General features: G+C 32.2%; 1 protein-coding gene across 1 annotated transcript; it reads left to right on the top strand.

Annotated features, from left to right (window-relative positions):
- Nucleotides 1-870: 870 nt before the first annotated feature.
- TRIADDRAFT_58860 (uncharacterized protein) lies at nt 871-7692 on the top strand (the record flags this gene model as incomplete). The annotated part of the gene is made up of 16 exons (XM_002115039.1): nt 871-896; nt 1732-1900; nt 2424-2589; nt 2763-2899; nt 3027-3162; nt 3357-3545; nt 3950-4086; nt 4317-4421; nt 5212-5289; nt 5378-5467; nt 5734-5853; nt 5940-5978; nt 6093-6188; nt 6352-6386; nt 7025-7076; nt 7591-7692. The coding sequence occupies 16 exons, from the start codon at nt 871-873 to the stop codon at nt 7690-7692; spliced, it is 1677 nt and encodes a 558-aa protein (XP_002115075.1).
- Nucleotides 7693-24782: the final 17090 nt, after the last annotated feature.

The raw sequence follows: 24782 nt of genomic DNA, 5'->3' as shown, positions 1-24782 counted from the left end.
ATACTGGACCAGACAAGCAAAATACGATTGTACGTCCAGTATTATACTGTACTTACGCTGAGTATCGATATCAATATGGCTGAATTGTACACTCATGAATATTGTACAGTGTAGGAAGATAAAACTGCAGTTGCTCAGAGAGGAAATGACTGCAAATCTGGTAAAACAGAAATACAGTACTGTAGAGTGATGTGTATGAAATTCCTTCTATTTTCTCTATACTAAAAGCTGTTCAACATTAAAAATTCTCCTATTGGTCAAAAACACAGATGTTTTTTAACCTCTATAGTCTACAGTACGTACTGTACAGTACTATACTGTACACTATGTACACTGTACAGTACACAGTACTGTGAGTAAAGCGGGCCTTTCAGGCAAAATGGTGGCATCTCCGCGCATGCTCGAATTTATCCCAGCACGTGTGCGACTATGTGCGACCATAGTTCAATAACTCAAATATTAAAAGCAAATGAGTGGCGAAACGCGATTGTTATTGTCATCAAGATAATGACTCTTGCGTCATCATTCTTAGAAAGAGAAAGAAAGTGATGCCAGTGACTAGGGTTGTATTGGATGGCAGTGTTTCGTATTGCAATTTGACTCTGCTACATACAGTATACTGTACTCGTCCGATGCTGCAGCTAAAATGGTAATTCAATTACAGCTACTATTGACTCCAAGACGCGTCACTTTGGCGGAGTAGCGTTTCAACCATTGGCTTCAAGCGTTTACGATTGTGTGCCAGTTGGAACGTTTCAGTACCGCTTTTAATTGGGTCCACTGGCTGCCATTGCAATTGGATTAAGTTACTTGAACCTAATATGATCCAGTAGATTAGTGTGCCAATTCGCTTGTGATCAAGGAATCAAGATGAATCGTAATCGTTCCCCTAGGAGGTAAGTTTTGCCATCTCATTGCAATGATTCGTTGTCGATAGAAGGCAACATAATAATATTTAGTGCCTTCTCCATCAACATTTTGTTGAAATAATAACAAGAAGACAATTTGCCAATACAGCAACTGCAAGTGAACAGTACAGTACAGTACAACAGTAACATTTTTGTGCTCTATAAGAGGTGAATTTTCGTCAGACGCAAGTGTGAAATAAGTGGACGCGGATGTGCAAGGATTTCCTATACAGTTGAGGACATTGGTCAATTTACTGCAGATCAGGAATTCTTTCTACTGTATCAATCAAGCAGATATTGTAGGTAGAAAGAGCATGTATGAATAATACAGCCAAGGAAAGCAATCAAGTGAAATGAAAATGAATAAACGACCCTATCCTCGACGCGTATACGTATTATCACAGCAGAGAGTGACCATGACAGCGTAGAAATCTACAGTACGACTGAAATAAGAATAATGTTTTAATCATGAATTCATATTATGTAAGACATCCATCATACTGCACACAAGTGTACCAATGGTTGGAGAAGACTCTAGACAAGCATGGATTCATTCCGTCAATCAGTCACAGTTACCATGCCGATCAAGAGGATTACAATGAGTCAATTCAATTCTAGTGGTACAAAGTTGAAGTAATCTTATTATCAACAAATACATTACAGTAAACATCTTTCGAGAATACAGTACAACATACGTACAGCCGTATCGAATGACAGTCAGACAATCTTTTCAAATTGAAATTTCACAACATGAGTACCCATCGATATTAAGGTTCAGATCGTGCAACATGGTGCTAAATTGACATCAATTCATTCATTATAGTGAAGAGAGCGTTGGCTTCGATCCAGAAGAATTGGGATTAATAAATCATATTAAAAGTGAATTGCAAACTTTAAGAGAGGAAGGACGATTAACTGAGGAAGATGAAATCGAAAATTTGGTTTTTGAAGGCGGTGGTGTTAAGGGTATCGCCTATATCGGAGCATTACAAGTAAGCCGAATGATAGTAGTTACGCTCGATAACTATGACAGGAACTGTACTGAGTTGATCATATTAAAATGACGTTCTCCTACATGATTGAAATCCCCGAAAAGAATAGAAATGATGACTGGAATTATAGTATAAGGAATACAGAGAAATAGTAAATCTAGCCCATAAAATGGACATGAATCCCGTTATGGTATTACAGCAGCTACAGTATGTCTTGCAATTAGTCATATAAAACAGTGTGCATATACAGTATAGCGAATTCTATATCAGAAATTTTAAATATAAAATTAGCACAAAGGGATAGTAGATTGATTCAAATGGCTAAGTTAAAGTCATTTATAAATTACAGTAAATAAAGTACAGCCAGCCTATAGCGATACTGTAAATATCCTTCAACTCCATTAAAATATACTACGCATCAAAGTGATCAATTTACCATACTATGCAAATAAACTAATGAACTGAACCCTTTCTTAGTTCTACAATGCTATTCATTATGTTTGCATTGACAATTTGCAATTAGGTTCTACAAGAATTAGGAATACTAACGGATGCCAATGGCAACAGAAGGATTAAACGGATAGCTGGAGCTAGTGCTGGTGCAATGCTTGCTTCTCTCCTTGCAATAGGATTGAAACTAAAAGATATTGATTATTTACTCAATCAAAATATTAAGGGTATCTTAGAAGGTATCCACTGAAGTTAAAACTAATATCTTTCATAATAAAATGCTGTATTCAAAATACAACTTGACTAACTCTTGTTATTAGATGCATATAGATTAGACTAAAATTCAATACTTACGTTGAACAAGGCTAAACATCTATACTAACAGTTGTTAACCAAATATTATCGAGTCTAGATCATGCATTAGGTTGCTGTAGCTTGCTGCCCAATTTAATCACCAAATTTGGTTGGAATCCCGGGCGAAGAATTGAGCGCTGGTTCAGACAAAGGTTTAAAGAACTGAATATCGACTCAGATATCACTTTCGCTCAGGTTGATGGCTATAACTATTTAATGAAATTGATAGTAACGAAATGAGCGTATTCATGTAGTAGTTGTAATCATATTTTATTTAACGCGGCTACACTTGATACTTACCGGTATACGTATTGATCTTTAGCTATTGGAACGTAATGATACCGAACTATGTATCGTCTCAACAAACTTAAATCGGCTATCTGCAGATTATCTACACGCAAAAACTACGCCAAACATGGAAATTTATAAAGCAGTCAGAATGTCAATGTCTCTTCCTTGTGAGTCCTGTTAAATTTTTTCTGTATCAAAGTTTACCTTTGTCTAGTGTTGTTACAGTTTTGCCCCTAGACTAGTAATTATTTTAGTATACATGTAGCTCGTACTCATACCGATATTTTTATAAGAGAAGTGGAACTAATCCTTAATGCTAAGGAGATTTGAATTGACTATATACGCGTACTTGTTGTTACAGTCTACTTTGCAAGAATGCGTTATCCTAGAGAAGATTATGATGAAAGTGATATATCCGAAAAATCGTGTAAATGCATTCGTTGTTGGTGTTGTTGCTGTATATGTGGTGGATGGGAAAAGGGTTCATCTAGGAAAGATATTTACGTTGATGGTGGCTTAGTGTGTAACTATCCAATACACGTTTTCGACGGTAAACTTTCTTAATTTGTAATTATTATTACGGTGTTCCAAACGTATTATTTAAATCGATATGTAGTTAATCTTACGAAAAAATAACATGTACTATACTTGTCGCTTTTCTAAATAATTTTTCGAAAATATACGATAATACACGTTAGAAAAATTTCAAATTTCGATTTTAAAAATAGAACAACCTACTGTAAATAGACAATAACATACAGTAGTAACTTCTGTAAAGCCTATAAAGTAAAGATGTTCTACTTTCATATAAAACAATAAGATGGCTATTATTCTACTGTACGTAATTAAGATGGTAAGCTATTCCCGTTAGAAGTAATTTGTTCTTCAGCTATAGTGTGTTTTGTACGCTGTATCAAAGCCTTTTTCATAATTACTGTACAATTACTTGTTTAGGATGGTGGCTTTCCTTAGAAGAGAAAAATCATTTCGTTAAAAAACTTAGACCATTCCATACGAGAATTGATGAATTATATGATGACGCTGCCAGATTTGGGACAGAATGCAACTGGAAAACATTAGGGCTACTATTAGTAAGTTAATAAATACCGAATAAATTTCTTGTGAAATTTGCTTATTCTATCGATTACGTACGTATTCATGACTTATTACTAGTGTAACTGTACAATCTAAGCCTGCTATTAAATTGCATCTTCGGAATGGCTGTATCACAATTGTATTATATTGAGATGATATCGCCAATAAATGTTACAACATTATAAAGAGTATTAATCGTTTTATTATAACATGCTTCTTACCGTAGTATTCAGCGAATGAAGCGGAAATATTTGCAAAAAAATTAATAGAAAGAGAAGCTTCGTTATTTCATCGGTGCAAAGAGAATAACCCCTCTATGCCTAAGCAATCGGTTAGGAATTGGGTAAATTATCATTTGAGTAAGGAATTTCAAACGAAACTATCCCAGAAAAAGGGCAGGCAAGTATATAGGAATTTAGCGGTTGTTAAATTGTTGGCAACTGGCACTCTAAGCACAATACAGATTTATGCCGCAGAATCATACTCTTTTTCCCTTTATCGAGAAAATATATTAATTGGAGCTCAATTACAATTTGCTAAAACAAACTAGGAAATCCATTCAGGTTTCTCATTCAGATCGACAGGATTTACTTCGAGAATTTGAACGTTTTATGACGGTATTCATTATGCAATTATTGTAACACTTGCTAGACTGTATGGAATGTATGACATTACTACTTTATGATAGTCTTAATGCGAAGCGATTGTAACATTTCGTAGACTTTACGAGTATTTTCAACCAAAAAGCCGTTATTTTTTAACTATTTCATATCAACTTTATAATTTTTGCAATAGTACTGTAGTACTTTACACTTACAATTATAGTTAATTACTACATACACTAATAATGTTGATAACTAGCAGATTTTGCTATATGCATGCAATACTAAGTAAACTGTCGCTGTGATCGAGAAGAATGCTCTATACTCACGTCTGACTTTCAAGTATGCCCATGCTGCCATTAGGTCTTACTGACAATTAGTATCACTGTACTTGCACGTTTTCTGTTTACGTGATAGCCTTACCCAGTGTTTTACTGATTTTGTTAGCTTTATATTTTTGCTAAATTCTGTTTTCGAACATTTCCGCATTAGAAGTAATGGTATTTTAATTTTATGCAGGAATTAGATAAATACGCTGTAACTGATGGAAATAGACCATCGTATTATCGCCTGGAAGATGTACAAGAAATTTTAAGGGTTACCTACTTTTGGATTAGAGAATGATATTACTACATAATGTTGGTTTTTAGTCTAGATGTTTATTAATGTTTAAAATTGTAAATAGAATTTAGACAATACTGCAAAGTCGAAACTACTGCGTCGGGGTGGTGAAGTTGACTTCATGAAAAAAATTAATCCGAACAATGATAATAGGGTAAAGATTAAAGGAATAATTGATAGAGCGATAAAACAATTTTAATTACTGGCTTACTGCATAGTGCACATAATAGTTTACATTCATTTATTACAATAGATGTTAAAGATTTACTGTATACATGCTTAAAAGCTTTGTTGATATTTGTTACCTTATACTAAAGCCTTGAGAAATTTGTAAGAACGATTAAAATATAAATACTTCAATATAGGCATTAGTGTACTGCAGTGTCAATGAAGGTAACATTAGCTGCATTAATACTATAGGTTGATCTGAATGAGATTCTTGGATATTTTCGTTCTGTTGGTGTAAATTTGAGGACTGGTCATCTTGGGTTTGAGCGGGTCAACATAACCAAACCCTCTGAATACGTGTCATCGTTATTGGTAAGATATACTTTTTATGTTTATGTAGAACCAATTTACGATTTGATAGACTAAGTTAATATCAAATACTATAATTGAAAAAATAGGACACACTAGCAATGAGTTCTAAAAGGAGATTTGTAAAGGTTGGTTATGAAAGAATTTAGATACCTCGTAGTAAAATATTGACTTCTTAAAAAATTATATAATAGTAATTTGTATGGTTATATGTTATGTGATTTATAAATTTACATTGAAAGGGTGTGGATGTACATAGAACAATTGGAATTAATACTCACCATGTTGGAACAACAAATTGGTATATGGATGAGGCAGACAAAAAGTTATTGAAAAAGGTAAGCTTAATATTGCGACTTATTGCTGCATAGTCATCATTTAGTAAAGTAGAAGTAGAATTATAATATATTGGAATGAAATACGATTTTGTAAGGTTAAAATAATACTGTAACATTTTTGCGAGCTTGTGTATAATCGTGCAATGTAATAATTATTGCAAAGATATTTATTGTTAAAGTGTTTATTTTCGCTGCAAGGTACGAAGTTGTTCGTATAATGGTGATTTTAATTCATTTTAACAATTATAGAGTGGAAGAAGGGGGACTATAGCTTTCTTTATTAACGAATATTTACCCCGTCTACGCGATCGCCGGAAAGTAACAACAGTATAAGCATTTGCTGTGGTGATGAAACAGTGGCAGAATTATGATAAAAAGTTTGCATATGGGACTTTCCAAGACTATTCCGTATTGTATGGTAATTTAAATTCTTTCGTAGTAGGCCTGATTGGAACATCAAATTATTAAAGAAATGAATTCAGTATTCGATAGTATCTAGTAGTAATACTAACACTTACAGGTTCAGCCATAAGGGTTACAGTACATCGTACAAGCCGTAACCGAATAGATATAATCTTAATATCCACTAATATTATAACTCATTCTGTTGTATCTACAATGAAGTATAGTCTGCGTTATGGAATCAAAAGTATAGTGCTATTTAGAGTGTTGCAGCTACAGTCCGAAACATTTATAAATATGAGAATATGTGAATATTTACATTGATATATAAAACGGTATATTAATACGATTTCCCGTATGTGATTTATCAGAGGGTTGTCGCTTTTGGCAATACTGTAATAATGTGTAATTAAAGAATCAAATTTTTATTATAGGTTTAAGCTAGATGTTATGCGAAGCAATCTACTTGTACTACTAATACTAATTGTAAGTCCCCGTAATGCGTTTCTAAGATTTTGTTACTATCTCCAATAATAAATGATTACGTAGTACTGTTACCCGTTAAAGATAGAGAGAAATAAAGAAAGAAACGCTGTAATATTAATGTGATGATGTTGGAATAAGGAATCTTGTATAGCTATCATGTAACTGCTAAATATAGGTGCTGCATCATAATAGTATCAGCTCAAGCACTTAAGATATTCTCAGATGACAAAATACTTTAATGACGTAAAGACATTACTACCGCTCATTGATTTCGCTTTCATCTGGTGATTTACTGGTTAACTGGGAAAAGCGTAGTACAGTCTTTATAGAAATTATATTTCGGCTTGGATATTCTCTAAATCAGTCAGAAAGCCTAAAACTATTAATACGTGGCAGTGAAATAAATTGGTATCTTATAACGTAATTAGATAGTATAAAGCCAGTGCATAAATTGAACATTTATCTTTGCTTGCTTTCATTTTTGCTTTATATTTATGCTTACGATCTACATTAGATTTGCACTACTGTCGAGCGGGTTGAAACCTTTCGGCCTGTCGACTTGCTCAATATAACAATTGTATATTATGTTTACATGATACAGTTATTCCAGTGTTGATTTCAGATCTTACGGTAATAAACCTTTTCCTTACATTACACATAAGACTAGAATTAATTTCTGTGAGTATGCGAGTATTCCTAAAGTAGGATTAACCATTTACAAGATATAGCATTATGGTAAGTCTGCATCAGGGTAAATATTCCTCAGCAAATAATACTGTAATTGTATGAATATGAAGTGGAATACGTATAAAGAGTAAGAATGCTAATAGCGTGCTTTCTATTTTATGCTGCTTATTAAGATCTTCAATTAAATTCAAAATTGATCTTTGCTGACTAGATGACTACAGTAATTGAATATTTAAATGCAATCTTACTATTGCAAATATCGGGGTATCATAACAATTCATATTCTACAGAGCTATTGACTAACTCATAGATATTTTAAAATCCTAAATCATCCTTAAACAGCTATTTAAGTTTGAGATCATAACGACGCACGCAGATTTTTTATTAATATCACTTAAACGAATAAAAGGGCAATGTACTCACGTAAGAATCCTAGCAAGGCGAGAAAACTTGATCTCATTGATAGTAGATTAATTGGCGACATTAATATGGAGACCCCAGAATATAAAAGCTCATTCAGTATCGATACAATGCGGGAATAATTTCATGAATTATCCTGTGTTTTGCATATTAAAATCGACAGGATTACTAATTTTAGAGGGTACTACAGCCATAAGTAAATGTTAACTATCGGCTAATATATTACAAATTTTGTAATCCCGGCAAATAACTAGTAGTATTGCGTCTTTGTAATAGCTTCTAATTCTCTATGAGCAATATTTTAAATTCAATTCCACCTAATTCTATCATACTCTAATCGAAATAGAACTACAGCATTACACTATATACAGTAGTATATCTAGTTATTGATGTATTGTGAGTATTAAGGAGTGTAGATCTATTCAACTGCCACTCTGACCAGTTAGCTTTTCTTTCCGCTAATACAACTTTCAATGGAACAAATACGATATCACAGTCCAACTTTACATACGTTATATCTAAAACTACAGCAAGAAGCGAATTGCTGACTTAGTACGACAAACAAATTTGTTGTCCATGCCTAAAATGATTATCAAAGGCGCGAGGAAGCTGAAATTGATTCATTAACTTCCTACATACTTTTAACTATCAGTTACAGCTCTCCCTAACCGATAAATAGAATTAAGGGATTTCATGACGTTAGTCTACAAGGATGTTAAGAATATTCCATCTGACTACTAGTTTTGTCTACGACTCGATGACTTTTCATTGGACGCATCAGTGTATCGAACATCTATTAACTACTGACACTTAGATTACAGACCAACATCTCTTATTAATTTTCTATCAATCATCATGCCATGTTAAATGAAAGTTAAAACATACAATAGTACATTCTGATGTAAGAGGGTATCCATCATTTGACTTAAAAGTAAGGATACAAATCGTACGCGTTGATCAGATCGACTTAAAAGTACTTTAGAATATCATTTATCATCATAAGCAACTGTTGTTACGATGATAGTAGATTCATTTATGGATCATTTTCCACAGTATTATATTCGAGGCCACTCCTTTATTCAAGGATAATAGTAGAGCTTGCCAATTTAGACCATATAGAAAGAACTCAATTTACCGTCGCTAACAGGCGCTATTCTTGTGGCATATTGTTTGCCTTTATTGATGAGTAATTATGTTATTCAAAATAAGCATTCAGTATTGTTTGGTTGCCCAACCTTAAGCAGAAAATGACTGATAGAACATTGCATAGTAATTAGCTAAAAGACAGACAAAGACTAGGACTCTTCCCTCTTTCTCATTAATGTCTAATTAGCATGAATAACTTTTCACAAACTGCTTAGCGGCATATATAAATATCTATAGCAATTTCCATGCTTCTACAGTAGCTTCGCTTAAACCAAATCGAGAAATCGGAGCATTGGATTAGATTGGTATCTTGATATATGTATTTACAATTCCATTAGCCTTTATTAGAATACCAAGAACAAAGTTGATCTACGCCTTTTCCTGATATTTATCGTCACGATCTATTAATTCTGGAGAATTCAAGGTATGCTGGTTCCAAAGTAGACATCTAAATTAAGAATTGTAGTCGTTGAATGTAGCAGAAGAAAATCCAAATTGAGTTAAAATGATATAATTTAATATCTGATCATGATAATTTTAAATCATCGAGAAAGGCTGACCAATACTTTGAGTTAGTTTAAAACGAATGGGATTCTAAGGCTATTTTGAATCAAGGTTTATTAAACCGTTAGTCTTGATGATTCTTATCTTAAAATAAGTACATTGTTCTAAATCCGATTGATTTTAAGTATGATTGAACGTATAGGCAGAAGCCAGTAAGCTAAAATTGCTTTACTGTACTTGATAGCTAACCGTCCCAATTTTTAATTGTCGACTCATATTCTTATTTTTGCGATTACATCGTTCCATGATTGATTCAACAGGTTAGCCAATGGGTTTTAAGGAATATTCAACTAAAATTTGTTCAAGTATTGAATCCGTGATATGTTGACTCTTGCTCTACTGTAAAATGAGTAGGCTGTTTCATTTATTTAATGCGTGAGGTGCGAGCTAACAAGTTGACTCGATTATTTCTTACTGTCATTATTACAGAAATCCAAGTGATATAATACTTAAGCAGCCGAATTGATTAATTAGTTGATGCAAACGAGTCAAGTAAATCGATTCTAAGTTATTAATGAATCAAGTATTACTCGTATTAACTTATATTACCTTAATGGACACCTTGCGCAAAAATAAGTAGATTGCTAGATTGATGACTGACTTCAAAATTATCTATGAATATCAGATGATCATACCTACTTTAATGACAGTTGTTGTTGATAATTATTTATAAGTAACGCCAGTTATAAAGTCTAGATCATTGATAGGGTAGATCAGTTTGTCTCATCAAGAAGATTTGAATTAATAATTCTGATCGCGAGCGTTGTTCAACATAGATTATAAAAGTAATTAGTACTTGTTAAAAAATCTTACTTTGGCTACGGGCTGATAGTACTGCTAGTTACAATTTGATAAAAATTTATTCAAGAGTGACTCTTAAGCTATCAATGTGGAAATTGATAGTGTTAAGGGTGTGCTTCTGTATAGAATGAACTTGAATTTAGGGTACTTACCTTTACTCCATGCCTTTCAGGTCAAATACGATCATTACTTGTAGAGGGTAATACGAAATAGATGATTTCATCGATAGGCTTAAAATAGAATAGGTTTAGATCCAATCCCATGTTAATTGAGTCTAGTACAGTAGATCATATAGGAGAGAAACGACGATATTATAGCAAACTCGTAAGTTATATCTCTTAGCATGCACGCTGACATACAGTATTAGGGCGGTTCGATGAGTAGCAATGTTGTAGCAATGTTAAAAATTAGATAATTAAATAATGAATGATAACAAATAAAATCGATGCAATCCATATCTACATAAAATTCCTGAAAGATAATAATTATCGCAAGAAAAAGGTGAAGACAACAAATCTTCATTATTTTACAGCGAGGTTCTTTGTGATAACCATAGAAAAGAAGTTCATACTATCATTAATGTGTTATGCTGTGAATAAAAATCCTTTTCCAATATTATTTACTTTAATGATTCTGAGATGCCGGATCGGGCGTACCGTAATTTCTAGTCTTCTATTGATAAAAGATACATAAAATGATACCCAGCAACTACCTAGAAAATGCTAAGAGTAGTGAAATATCTTCGTTTTAAGAATGAACTGGCAGATCATATTTATAAGATTGAAATCTTTACTATTTCAAGCTTTCCATGGTGTTAAATAATAATTGTTTCTTACATCATTTACTTTTGTGATCCTATGCTGTCCGATCGAGAGTAATTTGTAATAGAGTTATAGTATTACATACATAAGATGATAACTCATGAAAAAAATGATAAAAATTGCCAATCTTGATTGTTTTAAGAATGCAGTTATTGGTCCTATAATTGAGATGAAGCCTTTGTCATTTTAGCTTGATCTAGTGCTGCATTTTTAATCAATTTTCCATTTTTTATCTACTTTCATGATTGTATAGTATTCGATTGGGTAATTAATAGCTAAATTCAAAGAAAATAACAGCTCTCTATCCCCTTAGCTTGAATTAACAAATCATAATTACAGGATAAAAAACTTGTCATTATGGCATATCATGATGTTGAATAAGAATCATTTTCTGGTAGTGTTTATTCTAAAGTTGCTATAGCACTAAGTCGAGCTCTTTCCAATTTTATAATTTTAACTGAATCCCTAAGGAAAAGTAATACGGTAGTTTTTGATCGTTCTAGAAACTAGCTACATATTAAGCAATAAGATTAAAGATTTCAGAATATGCCTTTATCGTAGATCATGGTATTAAATAAACAGCTTTCCTACACTATTACTATTGCAGTGCAATAGTACCGGCTCGTTTTATTTGTGCTTCTATATATTAGAATACAAAAGCTATTGAATTATTTAATTAGAAACATAGAGCATCTAGCAAGTAATCTTTAATAGTTTTAATTAAAGATAAGATTGGTAAGAAGATACGGAAATAATCGTTAAGTATGATATTCTTATTGTCGGGCGTGTTTTCATATTTTGATTAAAGCCCACTGCGAAGTAGGTGCTATGATCAGGAAAATTGGAAAACGCGATGTTTCTCTAGTTTATATTGGTATTTGACCTGATTTATAAAGAGTTAATAATATACAAGATGATGGCAAGATATTATTACTATGACCGTAATATCATTTTAAGAAAGAGGGGTCGGGTCGTATTTAAATTTGAATCATTCAATATGTTGTACAATATTTTGGTCTTTCTTGGTTGATTTATTGCTTGTATTGGAATATGAGTGAGATTCTTGTAGTTTATCAGATCAGAAATTTATTTAGTCTTATTCTGTAAGATCTAATCAGCAGATATCTTGCTCACACCAGTAAAATAAAAATTAACTGGTTTCTGAATTTTTTGTGCTTCTTTACTCCAATCGTTAAAGGAAAAGCTCCACTAACTCGCCAGTTGCTAATATGAGCTTACTCGATATTTGGGAAGAAGAAGAGGAGTTACAACTCCAATTGTTAAAAGCACAACTGGATGCTTTGATAGAAGACCATTCTATTTCTAGAGTTCCATTCGAGAATTTAGTATTCGAAGGCGGAGGAGTCAAAGGAATGGCTTATGTTGGAGCTTTACAGGTTAGTCGTGGCACCATGATGATTATTTTACCGTGTACGAAAAATTAAATAAGGGCGTTTTTAATAGCAAGATGTTGATACATTTAAAATATAAGGCAAAAATAGAAAGAGATTAAGGTAATAAATCAATGACTGGGGAGTAACATATAGGAAGGTGATAATCATTTAATTGTAATTATACATTGCGATTTATCGTTCGTGATACTTTTTCTCTGGCTTTAAGGTTAGTATCGTCAACGGTAATTGCTAAAAATTTACAGTTATGGTAGCATAACGTAATTTAGGATGATTATTTAACGCTAAGTTTGGCGAAAGGACTAACTCATCATTAATTAGAGTCTGAGATCGTTTTGTGCTTCTTCAACATGTTAATATGTGGAGCTAGATTTAGTGATTAAATTTAATTACCTGAAGTTAGATCTTAATAAGGTAAAACGATTTCTGGCTTATGTTACATTAGTATAAAACTTATTTAAATTTTAAGATATAATCAGAGGTAACCGCTTTAAATTGACAATAGTTAAAATGAGTAAATCCTGAGCAGTAAAAGTCTGGTGTAATTTTACGTTTATTTTAATGAGATAACGCTGAATGAATTTAAACAATATGATGATTAATCTTACTTAAACGAAAACAACTATAAAGATTGTCGCTTTGTTGTCATACGTACCATTTACCCATATAGCACAGTTTATTTTTAATTTTATTAGCTGTAAAGTTTACATACTCACACACATGAGTCCAAAACTGTCGTCTTGTTATCTACAGAGTTAAAGTAATTAGATCGTATAAACTTTCAAAAAGTGTAAACAGATTTAATTAATTTACGATATTTATTATTTACAAATCTGCATTTATTTCCGTAAACGATTATATTAAGTGCTTAAGCCACCTGTACATATATTCCTTCATTTCAACAGGTGTTCGTGATGGTTTGGACATATTAACGGACTGCTTTTTTTATTTTGAATTACTTTTGTTGTATTCTGAAGGTGTTAAACAGGTTAGAATTATTTAAAGAAGCAGATGGTAAACCTAAGATTCGTCGCTATGCTGGGGCGAGTGCTGGCGCCATGCTGGTTGCTCTGCTAGCAGTTGGTTTCAGTGTTGACGAGATTGCTAATACTCTTGAAGGTGATACGATCAAGAGAGTTATTAAAGGTAAATTCTTGATTAACAGCATTATATTAAAACCGTGACAGTGTATGCGCTTTATCGTTCTTTATGAATCTTTGTTCTTACTCCATCTTCCTTTATTTTATTCGGAATTGCTTCTTACTCGGTATGATTGAGTGCAGATGATTGGCGCGGGAAAATATGTTGCTTGCCAAATTTAATCTTACGATATGGCTGGAATCCCGGTGGGCGTTTAGAAAAGTGGTTTCAACGAAAATTAGCAGAGGGTCCGTATCTGAGTCAGGATAACAGGAAATTCGATTTAACCTTTCGTGAGGTAACTGTAAAATGTTGATTATATATATTTGCTGTAATTAGCACTTGATAAAAGTATAGAAAATACTTAAAAATTATCAAAAGGCAATTTCATATTCAAAATTATTTAAATCTGCTACATTTCAGATCCGATTTTGAATTCCTTTGCTTTATTTCTTTCCTTTATCATAGCTTTATGACGATACCGGCATCGAACTATGTGTTTTAGCTACCAATTTAAATCGATTAGATGCGGAATATTTTCATCCGAAAACAACTCCTCACATACCAATCTATAAAGCAGTTAGAATGTCCATGTCACTACCAGGTACGGGCAATTGATCAGACGTAATATTAATAAAAAACTTGGAAGTATCATGTTGAAGTAGCCAAAGCTAATAAGAGAGTATAACTTTAATTAGTGTCCGAGCTCTATAATATTATCTATCATTCAGTAATAAATGCATATTATTGTACTGAGCTTTACAGTACTACATATTATTAGCAAGTCATTTGATGTGCTTGAGGGCTGTGGGCTGTAGCTGAAAAAGTTTTCCTTAAACAGTCTTGAACCGTTATCAATCAACTTATACAACGAATCCTTGATGCTTAATCATACATTCTAATAATGATGCTGTAGTTTCTGTGCTGGTAGGGCAGCTTTATGATTTTTACTTTGCTGATGGTTATATATCTTTCTCGTGTATCACAAATTAGCAGCTAATAGCTTAACTAACTTATACAAAATTTCTCTGCGAACGTCAATTTATGATTTAAATATCAAATAAACCTAATATTCATGACTTGACAAAAAAGTTATCACTACGTATAATCATTTAAAAAGGAATGCAGTAATGAGGTTTTTAGGCAAGAATTTCATTTCTATTAAGTTCGGTATCCATAGAGGACAAAAATATGATATAGTAACATAAATTACTACCGTATACAATGATAGCTCCACATAAAATAGTAAGCGATATGTTATCAAGCAAGCCCTAGGTAAATAACATTAGTCTTAAGATAATGAATATATTTAAGGCTTGACTAATGCATGCATTGCATACGATGCTTTACAGGCTATTTTACGAGAGCAAAGTATAAACGACAAGATCTGTCGAAAGAAGAAGAAAGACGAGAATCGACTTTTAAATGTATACGATGCCTATTTTGTTGTTGCTGCTGTGGTAATTGGGAAAAAGGAGCAACATTCAACGATATTTATACTGATGGTGGATTAGTATGTAACTATCCAATCCATGTGTTCGATGGTAGGTACTGTACTCAGCTGTTTATGATAATTATGAAATACGATATCGCATTGAATTTAACTATTTTCGATATCACGGTGCAAACATAAATTGCTATACGTGTATGTAGAATAGTACGTCGATGCTAATCAAATTTAATTTAGTAATACGTATAACTTGTAAAAAATAGTAGCCCTATCAACCTGATATAACCTATTATATCTGCATGGTTATAAATGCAGTAGATGGAATATTGCTTCACTTTTAATTCAAATTTCGATATAACCATGTATGTATAACTTGAAGTAAATTGATTACCACATCAAATTTTAATTATTTTTAGTGTGGCCATACAAATAGAACTTTTAGAGCAAGATATTACATCAAAACTTATTAACTTTAAAGCCTTCAATATGGGCATTTACATAAATGTAGCTTGTATTAAAGAAGCATTGCATCGATTTCAATTAAATATTTTGTAATAGCCCTAAAAATATTTTAATCAATTGATAATGGATATTGTACTGTATGGCTTCTAGGTTGGTGGCTATCCATGAAGGAAGAGAACACTTTCCTTCGTAAAGTTCAAAGCGGAAATTCAGGAGAGGTGGATGATCGATTTAAACTAGGGGAAGATAATAAAACTATTGGCTTTCTATTGGTAAGTTTGGATATCCTCATTTTGTAATTAATACTTAATTATGTGATAGACACTGCTCTGAAGCTTATCAAAGGAGAGCTATCATTCCTTTTAGCAACCTCTAAAATAATATATAGTTCAATTGCATTACAAACAAGCCCAGATTAAAGCAATATCTGTGCTAGATGATAGCTCTTCTTATTATAAAATAAAAATGGATTTTTAACTTAAGCTACTTATAAACAATATTAGATGCTGGTGTTAAGAATAGGACGTTACAGCAAAATTATACTGAAAATCAAATTTAAATTGATAACATTTGGATATGTTGTATAGTTTTCAGAAAATGAACCTGAGATTTTTGGGAAAAAATTAATTAGGAGAGAGCAGAAATTATTTGGTAGGAAGCCCATTACACAAATTGACAGGCTAAAACAAACACAAGAGAAAAGGATGAAGAAGAGGTATATCTACCCCAACTATTTTATGAATTTATGAATGGATGGTTGCGATTTAATCTAAGGATTTTGCAACTATTTGATTGATTGATAGACTAAGTAATTTGGTTATGCTTGATTTAAGCGTAGAGTGTAAAAGTACAATATAATAAATATGAATCTTTCAATACGATAGCCTATCCTATTCATATTCTGCTATTCTAGTAAAATTGTTATTCTAATTATTAGTGTTGTACCATTACTTGAAGTAATAGTAAAACCATTAAAGCTAGGAAACTATATGATATATTAATGCGCGATGGGTTCACTTTATGTATGGATTTTATGTTGTTGTATTTGAAATTAGAATGAAATGCTACATTGAAGCTACGAAAAAACATAATCTATCAGAAGCTTTTGGTACTTTCATAAAGTTATTACGGGAGAAGGAACCGAAGTTTTATGATGAAATTTGTTATGAAACGGAAAAGGTCAAGGAGTGTATAAAAGAGGTATTTCCCGTTTACCACGTCGATCAGCCCATAGTATACTATTATCAAGTCTACTTGATGAGAACTAATGATGCTTATGGGAACTCATGGTTGCAATTATATGAGGAATTTATGTTCCTTAATTAATTAAGATAATAAATCAAGATCGTAGTTGTAGAACAAAGCTTCTTGATAACTTATAATAATCTTCTAAAATCAGTAGTAAATTTCGAGCATGACTTTCGTAACGTAACCGTCTTATAATAATCAGAAAGTGTAATATTTGAAACATGAAGAATAAACATTATACTACCTTATAGTTGTAATGAAGGACCTAAATGTATTTCCGGATACCGATTCATTATTAATATCAAATTTGTTTATTAAATGCTAATTAATTAGCTGCCTAAGAAATCCCTGCGGATACTCAAATGCAATAGTTATGTAGAGCTTCTACAGCAAATTAATCCTGATGGCGATAAAAAGGTATGCATTGATTTATAAAAATCTAACGTCCAGGACTGTTATATGCGTATTAATTCCAACAATGTAAAGTCTCGTAATATATGAAAGGAAAAATAGAGACTAATGATAACCTGAGAGTTACGGTACTTATAGGTTGAATAATACTGTTTATAATATCAGTTTCGTTGCTAAAAGTTTTAAAAATAGATTTATAGCAGTCTTCTAGTAGGTATAAGCGTCGATAAATCATAAGGATTGCTTTAAGATATGGTCAATAATAGTTTTATGTGGATATAAGTTTGAGGACTTTAATGATATCTATCCGATGATTTATGTGCTTATGAATAGTTCATGAATTATTAATACCTTATGATAGCGAAAGAAATCGCAAATTAGGAGAGTTTGGATACTACTTGTCATATATAGATATGAGTATCATGGATATCTAGCCATTAGCAGATTACATGAATAAGAAAAAGCTTGTTAAGTTAATATAACATGGTCTTTCAATTTAATTAGGTTACTCTGCTAGAATTACTTGGGTTTATGCAAGATCTTGATGAAAACATCCAATTTCCTACTAATAAGGATAAATCTGAGGATAAAGTTGAAGATTGGCTGGTATGTAACTAGATTAGATATAGCTAGATCAAATTATCTGTTTCGTAAGCATACCAGTATCGATATTCTCATCTGGGATATAACTGATGTAAAAATGTGAAAAAAATACCTTGTTTGAGACAATCGCATGGAACATCCTATGTCGTCCTCCGATTTTGTTAATTTATTATATTTATTTCAATGGAAAGTTTCATGCTGCATTACTTTAATTGATAGGAGGAGGCTTACTTAAGTCAAGGCCAAAAAAGTAAAGCTGTGGAAATTATTATTCGAGATGTTATAGGGGTAATTGCGTTACAATTCTATTTAATTTGATTATATTTTATGTATTGAAAGACTGGCATAAAATGCCACTGCTTATAAGGGTACTGCAGTCGATATTTGATGAGATAATAGACTTAAAATTCTATTTAATAAATCGAAGGTAAATTTGGTGTTGTAAAATACTGTAATTTCATTGATAGGTTCTAAGCGAAAGTAAGGAGAAATATGAAGAATTATATTATGACGTGATTGATGTACAAAGTGTTCTAACTCAGGTGAAAGGAAAAATGTTACTGCTGACTATGATAGGATTAGTTTGTGTCTAGTAAATATAGTATACTTTTTAGCGGGTAAATAGGATACAAGATAGGTTGATTCTTTATTTTTAACTTTGCCTCGTTTTATCAATAGATTTGGAATGAGCAATTAAATCATGGAATGCTGCAGTTGTACTAATTATCTTGATTAATTTATCAGAGCTACTACAAAATCTAAAATTATTTCATCCTATGCTCAAAAAATTTATTACTTTCGATATTTCAAGTGTTTATGATATACTATTAGTGTAGACTAGCAATGTGATCAGTATACAGCCTCTACCTGTTCCATTGATACCGTGTACCATATAAATTTATAGTTAGATGGATGGTTATATCAATTGACCGATATTAAATTGTCTGGTTATTGCTATTAATTAGGAGGAATTAGTTGATGATGACATAAGAATATTATGTAGCGAGGATCCAACTAAATTCTCCGATGCTACAAGAGAATTTTTGATCGGAAGATTTGTACATCAACTCAATGTTGATGATGACGGCATGGTAAGCTTACTATTCATGTTTCAACTCATATACAGTATCTTACAGTTACGAGTAATCTTATTTTTTTTTCCTGGACGTTACGTAGCATATAGAAATAGTAACCCCGATTTTATTTTTATTCGTAAGCTTTTACTCGTGTACTCCTACGAATAAATGCACACGAATTTTAATTTTATTTACTGGGCTATATTGATTTTATTACGTTATAAGTAGTAATAGTAGCTAATAAATCAAAATAATTCTATAAAATTTAATAGCTGGCGTTATTAAAATCATAATTCTATATTTTTGGATAGGTTACTGAATGGGAATTGTATAATTATGTTCGAAAGAGGGGAATTGATTTAAAGAGTGTCTTATTGGGTCATGATCGCGTTGACATTCGCGACCCTAAAGAATATATTGGATCTTTAGTGGTAATTGAAAAATATGATACTGGTTCTATCATTGTATTACGATCAGAATTAACTTAAATTTTGCAACGTATATGAAAATATATTACATTTATATAGTACGTATTATAGTAGTTACTAGGTACTGTATTAAAGTAGTGTCGATTTCTGCATCTATCGATTTTGATGGTGCTGAAAAGAATCAGTTTCTACATACACGTAATTCTAGGAAATACTGTATAGCGATAGAAATTATATAGATATGTAGGATGCTTTTATTCCTTCTTTTTCATGTTTATGCATATGCAAATTCTGATTGAGATTAATTAAGTAAAGAATTCTTTCACCTGTTCTTCTAGGAAACAATATTGATGAATACCAAAAATAAATTTATTAGGGTATAAAGTGATTTATATATATATGTAAATAAAGGATAGTTAATTGGAGTAAAAGATATGAAACCTGATCGGAATTTAGTCTTTTCTAACTTTGGATTTTCCATTATTATTTTCTATCCTTATTTACAATTTAGACTGACGATTTCTATAGGACTGTTGGTATCAACACCTACTATGTTAAAACTACCGAATGGGAAATGACGAAAGAAAGTAAAAGACTATTAGTCAAGGTAGGAATGTTATCTTTGATTAGCAAACAAATAGCTTTTGTACAGCTTCAAGGCTTTGTACTCCTTGATATGAAGGCTATAATTAGAACTTAATAGCCGTATTAACATGAAACATAAGTCAACATAAATAGCCATAGTCCACTGATAGTGACGAAATTAATGTCGATGTATTTATGCCATTAGTTTAGAATAAGCTATTGCAGTAATTATATAGAAGTATAGATAGGCTGTGGCTTATAATTAAGAAATGTAGACGTCAAATATGACTTTATAATACAGTATGAATCGCTTAGAGCGGCAGAAAGGAACTGTTGCCAAAATTGAAATTCTTCTTGATATGAAGTCTTCGTTAATAATACCCCTTTAATCGCACGGTATAATAAGAAGTAAAATCTTACCTACATACACCTATCAAAAATAATTCCTTATATGAAATAATGAATTATGCACGGACTAATACAATATTAATATTGTTGAGCAAAAAGTGAGAAGCTGTCACCTGTATTTTATAATCTTTGTATTAAAAGCATATTTGTAATGCTCTACTAATAGCAAAAAATAATTGGAGAAGATCTACAGCCTACATATATTTAAACTTGATCTTATTTGTGAAACTATAATATGATTTTGATATAGAGCGGTAGAAGAGGAACTATTGCCTTTATTAAAAGTTTTATCGATAGCCGACGTGGAGTAGCGCCGTCTCCCATTTTGCAAAGACGAGGTATGAATAGTTTCCTCGGTAACCCACTTTCGGATAAGGATAACGTTGATGTCATCAATTATCCACGGCGTAATACTAGAGGAAGCGTAAATCCGGCCATCATAGTTAATCGGCAGGGTAAAATTCTAGATGAGGAAGGAGCAGGTAATGATAATCGACTCTCGAGCAGCAGTAGCAATTATGACAAAAACGAACCAGCAGATCAAGCTACACCTTTTACAACCAGGACATTATCAGTTGAAGATGCAATTCGCCATAATCATCGCCGCCAGAAACCTAATTTAGATGAACTTGAAGAAATGAATCATCAGCTGCAAAATTGTGAAATAAAATCATCCGAAGTACAATCTAATAAGGATATTTGCGTTGAAGTAGCTGTTGAACGTGATCAGAATAATCAGCCCAACACTGAAGATCAGAATAATCAGCCCAACACTGAAGATCAGAATAATCAGCCCAACACTGAAGATCAGTCAAATTATGATGATCAATCGAATCATCATACCCAATCCGATCGTAGTAATCAGTCCTCTGGGGATCAACAACTTGATCACGATAATCTATCAGATAAAAATGAACAACATTCTACGAACGATGAAGAAGGTTGTTCGACCGATGTAGATCTTAGGAGAGTTAGTATTGCAACAGTAACTTCAGATTCCACCTTGTGTGAAACACCTGGAGAGCCGACTACAGAATCTGAACAACAAAATTCACAAAGTGTAGACTTAAATACAAGTGAAAATGACGACGATGAAGATGTTGATTTTTCTGAGTTAGAGCGTACTAGTCTAAAGAATCAAAATAAGGAAGTACTAGTTTCGGAGCTATGATCAATATACCCGACAAGTCTTACTTGTAAAATGCTAGTTTTTATACCTTAAATATTCGCACTATAATAGGAGAATACCGGTACGATGCTGTTTTGCCTATTGATGGAGGCTATTTAAATTGTTGCACTTTGTTCTTCTGATTGAAACAAGGTGATGTTTTATTAATTAATTTGATACCCATGTTAATAAGTTGCTCTAAAATAAGAAAAGCAAAATCACCTTCTGGTGAAGGTATTGAGTCTTTCTACTGCGTTATTCTAATTATAATCATATCAGGTGTTACCATTCTGGCTAGTTTCTATCCATACCATATCCTTGTTCTAAATTGATGCTGTTTGCTATTGATGGAGATTATTCCGTCGTCTTACTTTGCTATTCTAATTATAATATCTAGGCATTGCCATTTTAACATAGGCTATTCAATCAAGCTATTCTAATTGTGATACCAAGCGATGCTGTTTTTGTTAGCTGTATTCATACTAATTTACATTTTAAGACCACACTTTACTAGCGTAGAAGGAGATGAACAATAATATTGTAGCGTCTTGATTTAATTAGCGTATACACCTACGACTGTATGTTCCATATTGTATAATTTAGTCTTGTGCTATGATTCGACTGTAACGTAGTTATTATCAATTGAATCTATTTGTATATTTTCTTCTTTCTATAACTACAAGATACCGGTAAATACGTCAATTTTTTCCTGCAGAATATATTATAATCGCCTTGTTTTAAATAATTAATCACTAACTCTTAATCTATTTTATGTCTATGCACTAAAATTGGGCATATACTTGATGTAAGGGTCATGATAAAGTGAAATTTTCTTTGGCTAGCGAATGATTTATCAAAATATGTTTACAGTACGCTAGAAATAGTTACAAGGATAACATCTCAGTAGATCAACTTTGCATTTAATGAAATTATTTGGGTTGCTAATGGTGTAGCATTCATAGTTGGTCCGTAACCCGTCGCTGATCGTTAATTATTATAGCTTGACTGTTACAGTAATAGAAGATATAATTGATATAGGATTTGAAATCAAAGAGGATGCTTGCATTATCTCAGAAATTAACTGATTGTACCATATTTTTAAGCTGTAACGGGATAAGTGAGCAACATTACTTACTACTAATTGAGGTACTAACAAGTAAATATTGGTTTTAAACATGTCATGAGTGATATTTCTACAAGATAGTCTAGAAGCTGAAGTGATGAGATACCTTCAATGACAATGAGAAGTCAAATATTCCCCTCCCCCCCGCATGGCAATATAAGCATACATCCACACTAAGATTATAAATTAGCCTTCAGGTATCTAATGAGTTATTTTTATAGCTATTGGTAGCTCGATTTTAATAAGATTACGTGTGTTGCGATCAAGTGATTCTGATCAGTATCACACATTAATCATTCTCGAAAATGAAACACTTTAACTGTGCAATGTTATATGCGTTATAAGGTTATCATATTATTGTACTGTTTTAAATGATTCAAGTAGCAAAGAGTGGTAAACATTCGCAATGTATCGAGTTTCTATTATTCGAATGGTTTAAGGCTATTAAAGATGTGTGAAAGTAATATTGGATATTTTATGTACTCGTATTTGAGAGTAAATTCGCTTAATAGATTTAAAATAACATGATAACTGTACTGCTATCAGTTAATCCGGGGTACACTTACAGTCAAACAACATAAGTATTGACAAAAATTTGATAGTATGACGAGCTTCTTGTATTTCGTAACTTTTCCTTTGATAGATAAGCAAAGTCTTGTTGCCAATTTTATTTAAATATTATAAGAATAATGATGCTATTACGTATGGAATAGCATATTTTCTGTTTTACCAACTAATATAACAGCATATTTAATTTATTTACCTTGAAGTTGGCAAATAAGTAGTATTATGATTTCGCATTCGATAATTTTTCGTTTATAATGATGAGCAAAGATTCGATTGCGTAGGAATATCAGAATATGTATATTTTTACGCTATGAGAATACTATTGTAGTGCCTACAGAATAGCATGTAGATTAAAGCGTTTAACGACCGTCGAGTTCATATACACTAATGGGAGCTAGGTTTAACTAGATTATTTGCAGTATAGCAAATAGCCAAATGAATTAACGACTCACTAATATTGATGTTTGGATATCATTCGTACAAAAGTGTACTTTATAAGACTACCTACTATTTTAAGGGGATGGTACAGCGGTATAGTAAGTTTCTTATATGCCTTAATTGATCGCTAGAAAAGGATGAACAGATATTATACTGCCTAATTTACTTATAAATGACAATAGACCTGCAATATATCGAGCGTAGCTTGTAGGATAAGCTAGGAGGCTGTATTATTTTATTCTAAAGTAGACATTGGCAAGGAGTCGGCTGTCATAGTCAATTATTCGTTGGAGGACTGTGTTGATATGCTGGAATAGCTTGTGCTGAAGTTAATTTGTTATTCCATTTTAGTAGACATACGTTCGAGTGTATTCTATAGATTACGTATCTTTAACTTTTCTAATATTCACAGCAGATTGACCAGATAAGCCTTATTTGTGCCTATATAGGACACATTGAATTGTTTTATATCTAAACGTATATAAATATTTAATTTTAAAAAGCGCACGTTTATTGCGTACAGTGGTGAAGAAAGTTCTAGAAGATAAGTGATAATTCATATATGATCAGCAAATAGCATAAATAATTACTAGGATTTCTATAGATTATTAACAAGCTCTAGTGATTCAAATCAGGCTGATTGATTGAAAGATCCCGTTACAACATTAGAAATGAGATTTGAGTTATAAAAATATTCCATAATCATTCGTTTTGGGTGGAATAATTTGCAAGCCTTGCTTGTCCAATT

This window comes from Trichoplax adhaerens, genomic scaffold (assembly GCF_000150275.1).
Source record: "Trichoplax adhaerens TRIADscaffold_9 genomic scaffold, whole genome shotgun sequence".
Classification (NCBI taxonomy): domain Eukaryota; kingdom Metazoa; phylum Placozoa; class Uniplacotomia; order Trichoplacea; family Trichoplacidae; genus Trichoplax; species Trichoplax adhaerens.
This window is presented reverse-complemented; position numbering and strand designations above follow the sequence as displayed.